Genomic DNA, 9374 nt, shown 5'->3' with positions numbered 1-9374 from the left:
GGATCCAATCCTAGATGAGGTATAGGATATTCAATGGTTAGCGCACAGGTTCTGGGTTGGGCAGAACTTGGGTTGAATCCCACCTCCAACACTTATTAATTGCATGACCTTAGGAAAGTCACTCAGTTTCTGAGTCCCAGGGCTGTGGACTGAATTGTGTTGCCTCCCACCCCCACCGCCTCTAACCCCCAATGTGACTGCATTTGGATACAGTACCTTTAGGGAGGTGGGTAATTAAGATTAAATGAGGTCAAAAGGGTAGGATCATGATTCAATAGAACTGGTGTTCTTATAAGAAGAGATCAGAGCTTTCTCTCTCCAGAGATGGCTCTCTCCACGCATGCAGAGGAAAGGACACAGCAAGATGACAGCTTGTAAGCTAGAGGCTTCTCACTAGAAACCAACCCTGACAGCACCTCGTTTGACTTCTAAGCCTCCCGAACGATGAGAAAACAAATTTCTGTTTTTTAAACCACCCAGTCTGTGGTATTCTGAGATGGCAGCCTGAGCTGGCTGACACACTCAGTTTCCTCATCTGAAAAGCAGGGATAAAACTAGGGCTTGCGTCATGATGCTGTTGTGAGGATCCAGCGAGGAAACTCATGTGGAATGCCTGTGTCATTTTGCTACAGCGTCTTTGGCACCTGGAACAGTGCCTGGCAGGTAGTGGATGTTCAGTAAATACCTCCTGAATGAAAAAATACATCCATCAAAAAAGGAAGTTGTCACACTAAATACAAGTGCATATTTCTGAGCTTTTCACTAATCTCCCATTTCGTTGATCATGGATCACCACTCACCAGCAAATGACAGCAGGCATGAAGGGTTTTAGAAAAGTGTCTGCTAAAACAGTCTCCTGTTTTTACTTAGATCTGCCCGTTAATGTCATGCCTTCTGTGAATTGGGAAAGGGCTTGGTCTGGCTGATCCTGACGCAAGTTTCAGTTTCTGGGAAGAGGGGATATTGATCAGAGAGCTGAAGGAAGCCTGAGCCCTTGTCCAGCTTGGGGGCCTAGGCATGGAGGGGAGCTTTTGATTCTGTGGGGCAGCGGGGCTGGAGATGGCAGCTATGGGAGGCAATGCAGAGGCTACGGAGAGTTGGGGCTGAGCCCTGGGAGTGGCACAGGGAAGTTGGTCTAGAGCTGGAATCCACAGCAGGCCACCTTCCTGGTGCCTGCAAGATGCAAATGATGGGAACAATGGGGCCTCTGTGCCCAGGCCATTAGTGGCAGAGCCTGAGCTCTAGGGAGGCATAGCTGCTTCACCATGGCCATGGTGAGATGTGGTTCTGGGGCAGCCTATCCTTCCCTGGGGGCCCAAGACTCCAGGCAGGGAGAGGCATCCCAGCAGCTCTGACCACCCCCTTACTCCCCTACCTGAATCTTTCCAGGACAGGCTCAGTGGGAGCAAGCCCTGGTGAGTATATGTGCCCCTGTCTTTCTCTCTGCCCTCCTTTCTGGCCTCCACTCAACACCCCTTTCAAGGGCCCAGCAGTCTCTGGAGCTGTGCTGGCTCCACCTGGGCCCTCCCTGCCTGGTGGGACTATTCAGGAACCTCCACCCCTGTGAGCATTAGGGTCTCCCCACCACAGGCTTCCCTGAGCACCGGCTCATCCAGCTGTGGACACCAGGGCATTAGCTCTGCCCCGACTTCTCTTCCTGCTCCCCTGGTCCTAGGTTGCTGTCATACAACTCCAGGGGCACCATTCACTTTGTCAGCAATGGGACTGTCCCGGAGCTGGGCAGTACATGACTGACACAAACTCAAGGGCCCCTTGGGCAGAGTTGACTAGAATCTGATTGCAGGTTGGAGCCACCCCTTCCACCCCTCAGATATGTAGGTAAGTGACACAGTGGGCAAGAGGGGTCCCAGCAGAGTGGGGTCCCCTTCAAGTAAGTCTCCCCTGAGTGGTTCTGGATACCTTCCACCATCATAGTCCAGCACTGCTAAGCCACATTTTCTACCTTTCTTGGTCAGAAATAGGGGTGCATGGGATGGGGGGCTGTCACAGGTGGAATAGGCAACTTGCTGGGAGGCCCCTTTGCTTCCAAAATGCCTACGTCCTTGGCCCTGGTGCTGTGATGGAAAGGATCCTCATGAATGGTCCCTTTGAGCTGAAGAAGCACAGAGGCCTACTGTAAAAGTGCAGATGGTTTATTATACTGGGGAGAGAGAATAAGTCATTGTGTTAGAGAGTGGGTGGTGGGCAGGGAGGAGAAGAGACCAGTCTCATCAGTCTCCTGTCCAGACTCGCCAGCGTGGAAAAAAGATGACCCCCACCCATCTCCTCTTCCTGCCCCTGGGACCTGGAGACACAGGGTAAGTCCAGGTGCTGAGCCTGGGGGGGGGCGGGGGCAGCGGCCACCATGGTCCCCACACCTCTTCCATCCTTCCTGCGCTCAGCATCCCTTCCCAGAAGCCCAAGAGGTGGAGAAAGAGGAGGAGGATAACTATGAACTGCCACCCTGTGAGGCTCTGCCCCTCAGTCTAGCCCCTGCCCACCTTCCTGGCACCAAGGAGGATGCCTTATACCTGGGTGAGGATGGGGAAGTTGAGGCGGGGAGGTTGGGTGGTCAGGCATGACAGAAGGGTCCCCACAAGGGAAGAGGGCTCAAGGCTGGCCTCTCTTCCCTCTGTCTGTGCTGGCAGTCGCTGAGGCCTCCTGGCTGGGCAAAGAGAGAGGGACGCAGGAAAAGAAGGAGGGAGGAGGGAAGGGAAGAGTGGGGGAGGGGCGAGGAGCCCGGAGGGGCAGTGTAACCAAGGTAACAGCGGGAAAGCAGGAGGTCCCCCTACAGGGTCCCGGGGGCCTGGCGCTCCCCCTCTGAGATCCTGGCGCTTTCAGAGCAGGGTTACGGGTGCCAGGGGGGCTCTGTGGGCCTCCCGCCCCTTGGGCTCCTCCGCTCGGTCAGGTGGGGGCAGGGAAGCTGGCCGCCTCCGGTTGCCATGGAGACGGGGCTGTCGGGAAGCCAGCGAGGGGGAGGGGGGCGCGGAAGGGAAGAGGAAATAGAGGCTAGGTGTGGGGTGCGAGGAAAATGGGAACCTCCGTGGGCAGAAGCCGTCACACAGGGCGCTTGGGACTTTTCCAGATCACTCTGGCCCCCGGGGCCCGTCCAAGTCGCCACGACCGCAGCCCCAGCCCGGGACGGTGAACAGCCCGCACCCCCATCCAGTCCCTCCTTCCCCACCCGTCCCACCCCAGGCCATCATTTCCCAGTGGGTAAATCTAAGAGTCATCTCATTTGCAAGATTCCCTACATATGTATTCAAGAGGCTCCTGAAAAATCGGATGCGTCAGAAGATGGAGCCCTGTTAACCCCCCTTTCAGCCCTCCCGGTCAGCACCACCCAGGGCTCACTCTGCACCCCAGCTGGGGAGCAGGGCCCAGCTCGGGCCGCCCTGGGGCCTGAGGACCCCTCCCTGCCTAGAGTGAAGAAATCCCTCACTCAGCTGCCAGTCACTGCCAGCTCTCATTCCCAACACGTTCCTCTTTCTGGGGTTTGAAAGCCAGCACCTTTTACTGGAATGAAAAGAAAAACACAGATTTACAACAAAGAGCAAGCCACAGAACTGAGGCAACGAGAAGGACCACCTCCTCTCCACATTAACTCCTGCACTGTGGTGTTTTTAAGCTGCGCAGATAGACATAGCCCCATTACACCCCATGCCACATCCTTGCCCTCTGTTGCCTATTCACCCTCAACGCTCCACCCTGCGCCCTGTTCTCCCTCACCACCCCATTGTGCCCACAGCTGAAGGCGGCACTGAGCCTGCAGGAGGCCATGAAACAGGGACAGTCCCTTGGGAGGCGAGGTAATGGGGATGTCCTACCTCTTTCTGAGGCCCACCCACATCCCTCTGTAAGAAGAGATGAGTGAAGAGAGAAAGGAATTTGTGAAGCTTAGGGTGGAAGAGTGGCGTATCCTTGAATGTGTCTGAAGGGATCCTCAAAGTCAGCTTAGAAGCCCCAGGAAGAGACCATCCACATTTGCAAGATTTCCTACATATGTATTCAAGAGGCCCCGAAAAAGGGGAATCTGGGTCCCCGCTGGGTAGTGCTGAGCTGCTGTATGTCTGCCTCATGCTTTGTCTGGCTGTTGCAATCCCCCAGCTGTTTCTCACTTCACCTGCCAATCCCCCTAAGACATGCAGTTCAGGAGGGGACTGAGGCCCTGAGACAGGACATGCTTTGCCTGAGGTCACACAGAAGCAGAGTCCTGACTCCCAGGAACTGTTGCAGTCTCTGGGTTGGATGAGGGCGGTCTGAAGGGCAGCCCACTCTGCCTGGACTACCCTCATTTTTGAGACCCATCAGCATCTCACCCCCCATCAAAGGGGCCCTTGGGCCACCAGTCTCTGATTCCATTATTGCCACCACTGTCCAGAGACTTCCCCCTACGGTAAGTGCCCCATGGTCTATGACTCCAGAACCCTGGGACGTTGGAATAAGGAGGGACCTCAGCCAGCATGATTTTGTCTGAAAGTGGCCCCAGGAGGAGCTTCTGCCCCCTGCCCAAAGTCAAACAGCTAACCCGAGGCATATTCGTTTTTACTCTACTCAGTTGTTGGTTAACCTTCAGGTCCTTGAGGGTGGTTTTGATTTTTGGAAAAGCCAAAGTCATTTGGAGCCAAGCCTGGCAAATTGGAAGGTCAAGTCAGGCTACACCCCTGGGTTATTAAGTAAGCTGATCAAGGCATGTGGATGGTCTTTACCTGGGGCTTCTAAGCTAGCTTTGAGGATCCCCTCAGATACATTCAGGGATACTCCACTCTTCCAGCCTAAGCTTCACAAATTCCTCTCTCTCTGCACTCATGACTGATGGTTCTCTTCTTTTCCTTCCAGAGCTGGGTGCCTCAGCCAGAGTGGTGAGTGGCCCCTTAATCCAGAGTCACACTCTAGGGTTCTGGCTCAGGAGTTGGCAGGATAGGGTAGGGGGCCTGGGCAGGCCAGGAGAGGTCCCTGGAAAGGGCCCAGAGCAGAATCCTTCTCCATTTGCCACAGGCCTCTGGTGGGGCGTAAGCCAGTTGTCCTTCTGAGAGCTGCCCAGGGTTTCTGGGAGGTGGGGGAGGTCTCACCTAGATCTCATTCCGGATACACACGTTCTCTGAGAGCTAGGGACTAAGGGCACCTTTGCAGGGTAAGGTGCTCATGGGGTGCCCCTTCCAAGCCAAGGAACAATTTTAATCAGTCAGCTGGCTCTGAGGAAGAGGTCCACTTTGTGAGGGGGAAGGGGACTGAGGTGCCCACAGATCCCCTGCCCCAAGTGATGGCTCTGTCCTCCCTCCTACCTGTGGGTCAAAACCTTGGTGCCCTCTCTACCCCACCCCCTCAGGTGACAGGCCCTCCAAAGAAACCTGATGAGGACATCTACCTGGAGTGTGAGCCCAGTCCAGGTGAGCATCTCCCTCCACTAAGATCCACCCTGCCTGGAGGCCCCCAGCTGTCTCAGCATGACACACTCTCCTCTTCCCTTGATTCTCTCACCACCCCACCAGACACCCACATGGACACCCACACTTCCAACTTGTGGTCTGGGTTGACCCCCAAGGTACCCACAAGGGAAGTGATCTTTTTAAAGCAAAAGCTGTTAGGGGCTTCTCAGCTGTTGCCCTCAGGGCAGTGCTCCCCTGATCAGAAGCCTCCCAGAAAGCCCAGCTGCAGAGAAGCAGCAGGCCTTGCCTGGCTGCAGCCCCTCCCTGGCCAGCTCAGGTCTCCTTGCCTGGCTCCCAGCTTAGTGCAGCCTGCCCTCTCTGTTTCAGTCCCGGTCTTGACTCGGACTCTGAGCTCCCAAGTCCTGATGCCCCTAGTCCCTCTGCCAAGGACATCAGTGGTGCCCAGGTGAGCATGCCACCAGCTGTGTGTGTGTGGGTGTGTGTGAGGGGGGGTTGGGGAGAGAGGGAAGAGGGGAATGGCCATTGCAGGCTTTCCCAGCTCTGACCTTGGGGTCTCTGGGTTCACTGGGCTCTTTCTCCTGAAAGAGGTAAAGAACCTGAGCTCTGTTCCCCAATTTGCTCCCCACAGGCCCACCGTAGCCCCCCAGGATGCTCAGAATGTAAGAGGCTGGTAGTCAGGGGAGAAGTGAGCTGGGTGGGAGGCAGGAGGCTCAGGGTGGGTCTTCAGGCCCAGAGAAGCAGGCCTGTGGGGCCAAGGCTCTTGTAACCAGATCTTCTGTGTCCCAGGGAGCAGAAAATACCACCTATAAAGGTAAGTACAAGCATTTTCAGCATGAACCTGGGCAGTCTTACCAGGGTCCAGCCCACCCCCAAGCCTATCTTGTCCCACTTTGCTGACAGAGTCTCTCCAGCTCTGATTCCCACTGACAGCTGGGGGGACCTCCTTGGATATTTTCCAGAGTCTGCACCAAAGCAGGAAATTCCAAGCCTGTACTTCAAGATCTCCCCTAATTTTGGGGTCCCGTGTGGCCTAGCTGGTGGGTCCCACCAGAGCCCGACACCTGGTGAGGAGGGGGGAACGCTGCTTCAGGCCTATGCACACTCCCTCCCACCTCCCCCACACTGCAGCTGGGCTGAACCCTCTTTTGCCTAATCCTCTCCCAACACCAGCTCTCTAATCTACTTTTTCCAGCCAGAAGGAGATCCTCTTTTTCTTCTGCAGCCCCCACCTGGAGCACCTCTGCTGCTGAGGTGAGGAGGGGCTGGGGCAGAGGGCTGCCAGGAACCTCTTGGGCTGGTTTCCACATGTCCAGAAACACTGTGCTGGCACCGACACGGACACATCTTTGTCCTCCTTGCACAAGCTCAGTCTGGGGAAGCAGATGTGAACTCAAGTAATAGCAACCGGGTTATTGGCTGCTCCCCATCCCCCTCCAGTGCCCTGGTACATCTCTGAGCATCTCTGTGTGTACACACAGGACAGCAGCCTGCTGGGTCAGCCTTGGTACTCAGGGAACTGTGACCGTCATGCTGTTGAGAGTGCTCTGCTCCGATTCCAAAAGGTGGGCAACCGCTGACCACCTGGGCCCTTTCTGCTTAGCAGGCAAGGGCAGGTGGGCAAGGGGGCGGGTGGTCAGCGCTGAGGTGGACAGTTTGCAACATGAGATTGACAGATGGCATCTTCTCCACAGGATGGGGCATACACCATACGCCCCAGCTCAGGGCCTCATGGCTCCCAGCCCTTCACCCTAGCAGTGCTTCTCCATGGCCGGGTCTTCAACATTCCCATCCGAAAGCTAGATGGTGGGCGCTGCTATGCCCTGGGCCGGGAGGGCAGGAACCCCAAGGAGGTGGGTGCTACAGGAGGGAGGAGGAAAAAGGGCAAGGAGGGCACAGCAGGCAGCACCCTAGTCAGGAGCACTTTTCCAGGGAGCACCCACATTTTGTGTTTTTCTGGAGTGTGTGGAATGACAGTGGCCAGTGTCCTGAACTCCTCCCAGACGCCCACCCTGCTCTGGGGGAGGCACTAGTTCTGTGTGGCCTAGTCTGCACAAGCCCAGGTGGGGGCATTTGTACTGGTAATGAGCCCAGCTGAGAGGACGGCAGGGCCCAGGCAGTCCAGACTCCTGCATGTGCCAAATTCTCAACTGTTCCCCCAGCACTCACTGGGCTACAAGCCAGAGACAGTCACCCACCACTCAGCTCTCCATGCTGGAGAATCATGGCAGAGGCATGGCCCCATGGTTATTTCCATCTGGCCAACAACATGTCCATGGATTCAGTCCTGGGAAAAGAGTCCTGGATTTGTGCAGCAAAATGGCAAACAGAAAGGAAGCTATTTAGAAAAATGTCAACAAGACCCCTCACCAGAGCCCCTCCATTCCCTTGGGAAGTTTCTCCCAGTGTGAGGCTCAGGGAACTCACAGACACTCTTCCTCCCTGTCCAGCTCTTCTCCTCTGTGGCTGCCATGGTCCAGCACTACAGTCAGCACGCCCTACCCCTTGTGGACCGGCAGAGCGGCAACCGGCAGCTCACCTGCCTGCTCTTTCCCACCAAACCCTGAGGTGGAAGCAGATGCAGACATACCTGCCCACTCTGCCCCACAGATTGCTCCTTGCCCCACCCATGCTGGGCTGTCCCTGGCTCTTATCTCCTAGGTCTCCACCCCTGCAGGCCTTCCCCATCCCTGGCCCAGGTCCCTGCAGGCCAGGATAAGAGGCACTGGGAAAAGTTACCCAGAGACAGAAAGGGTCCCTGAGAGTCCCCCACTCCCATGCTCACCCAGAGCCAGGCACTGCCCCTCCCTGCTGCATCTCCACAGCTGGGAAGCAGGGTCAGGTAGGGCCCCTGTTCAGACCCCTAGAGATGGCTGTGTCTGCCCTGTTTACTAGGGCCTCCCAAGCTGCTCTGGATGAAGGCCTCCCTGGGGAAGCGAGCCTCAGGGGGACAGCATGAGCACTGCTTGGTCTCAGAGAGAATCCTCTCACATTCTCTTGCAGGCTTACCAAAGGGCTGGCATCTGGGAGAGACTCGGTGGCCCTCCGCATAGTTCACTTGCAATAAATATTTGTTGAAAGAATTTTTTAATTTGTTGAGTAAAGCAGAGGTGGCCTCCCTGAAGCTGCAAAGCTCTCAAGTGTCACAGGGCACAGACTGGGTGTCGGATTCATGAAGCAGTGGTGGCCAGGCCAAGGCAGGAAGGGCCAGCCCCATTTCTTCCACTTGATTGGGGCTCTTGACCTTAGATGGTTTGTGCCAAGAATGAGGAAGGCCAGTCCCTAGGGAGTGGAGTTTTGTTTTGTTTTGTTTCTGGGGTCAGGGTGAGGAAGAGGCCGGGGAAGACCCAGTGCTGTCTGCCACCCTATTAAATGATGAGAATACAGAGAAGTACTTGTTCACCACCTATATACTGTACAGTGTTTCCCCAGGGGGAGATGAGCAAAAGCAGAGACAGGCAGACCCCAGGAAACAACTGGGTATTGCAAACGCCGGTCCTGGTACTGAAAGCTATGGGGGGCTCAACGCAGGCCTTCAAAGAAGACCAGAGGCCATCGAGCAGAGCTGCTTGACCGGGTGTGGCCCGGCCACCCGGCCGAGACTGCAGGGCCCCGGCGGCCTGCAGGCGGGCGGGGCTGGGCGGCGGGCGGCGCGAGGCTGGGCGGAGGGGCGGGGGTGTCCCCGGGCCCTGGCGCGGCGCCCGGAACACCCCGTGCCGGAAGCCCCGTGTGACCGTGACTGCGGGGAAGCCGCGAGCGCAGTGAAACAAAGAGCGGTGGTGCGGCCGCCGGGCGTTCATACTGGCACCGAGGGCCCGGACCCCCTACCCCCGCCGGAGCCACCCGTGCCTCGGGACGACCCGGGCCTGGCCTGGCAGGGAGGCGCCGGATCCCTCTGAGGCCGGGGCGGAGCGCAGGCCCGGGGGGCGGGTGCCCAGGAACGCCGAAACGCCAGTGCGAGGCTGGGTGGGCGATGTCGGGCCAGGC

General features: G+C 56.9%; 1 protein-coding gene across 13 annotated transcripts; it reads left to right on the top strand.

The window, feature by feature from the left end:
* The first annotated feature begins 986 nt into the window (after nt 1-986).
* Nucleotides 987-8470, top strand: SH2D6 (SH2 domain containing 6). 13 transcript variants are annotated; one of them, XM_073241693.1, is made up of 18 exons: nt 989-1274; nt 1390-1415; nt 1805-1839; nt 2248-2318; nt 2403-2535; nt 3086-3216; nt 3749-3809; nt 4840-4862; nt 5330-5390; nt 5757-5835; nt 6019-6049; nt 6177-6201; nt 6350-6454; nt 6583-6641; nt 6869-6952; nt 7082-7193; nt 7838-7955; nt 8391-8470. In XM_073241693.1, the coding sequence occupies exons 1-18, from the start codon at nt 1266-1268 to the stop codon at nt 8452-8454; spliced, it is 1227 nt and encodes a 408-aa protein (XP_073097794.1). In that variant the 5' UTR covers nt 989-1265; the 3' UTR covers nt 8455-8470. The 13 variants fall into 13 exon arrangements, 11 of the variants coding, with proteins under 11 accessions (XP_073097801.1, XP_073097805.1, XP_073097803.1 ...); XM_073241694.1 differs by having other exon boundaries at nt 995-1274; nt 7082-7240; XM_073241700.1 differs by lacking the exon at nt 7082-7193 and having other exon boundaries at nt 987-1274; nt 6587-6641.
* The last annotated feature ends 904 nt before the right edge of the window (nt 8471-9374 follow it).

Source organism: Manis javanica, chromosome 1, assembly GCF_040802235.1.
Source record: "Manis javanica isolate MJ-LG chromosome 1, MJ_LKY, whole genome shotgun sequence".
In the NCBI taxonomy this organism is placed as follows: domain Eukaryota; kingdom Metazoa; phylum Chordata; class Mammalia; order Pholidota; family Manidae; genus Manis; species Manis javanica.
The sequence above is the reverse complement of the archived record's forward strand: the minus strand, read 5'-3'. Positions and strand labels throughout refer to the sequence as shown.

Coding starts and splice junctions, on each gene's coding strand:
- SH2D6 (XM_073241691.1), top strand. Junction 2,319..2,402: donor CTGGGACCTGGAGACACAGG/GTAAGTCCAGGT, acceptor TCCTGCGCTCAG/CATCCCTTCCCAGAAGCCCA. Junction 3,217..3,748: donor AGGCCATCATTTCCCAGTGG/GTAAATCTAAGA, acceptor TTGTGCCCACAG/CTGAAGGCGGCACTGAGCCT.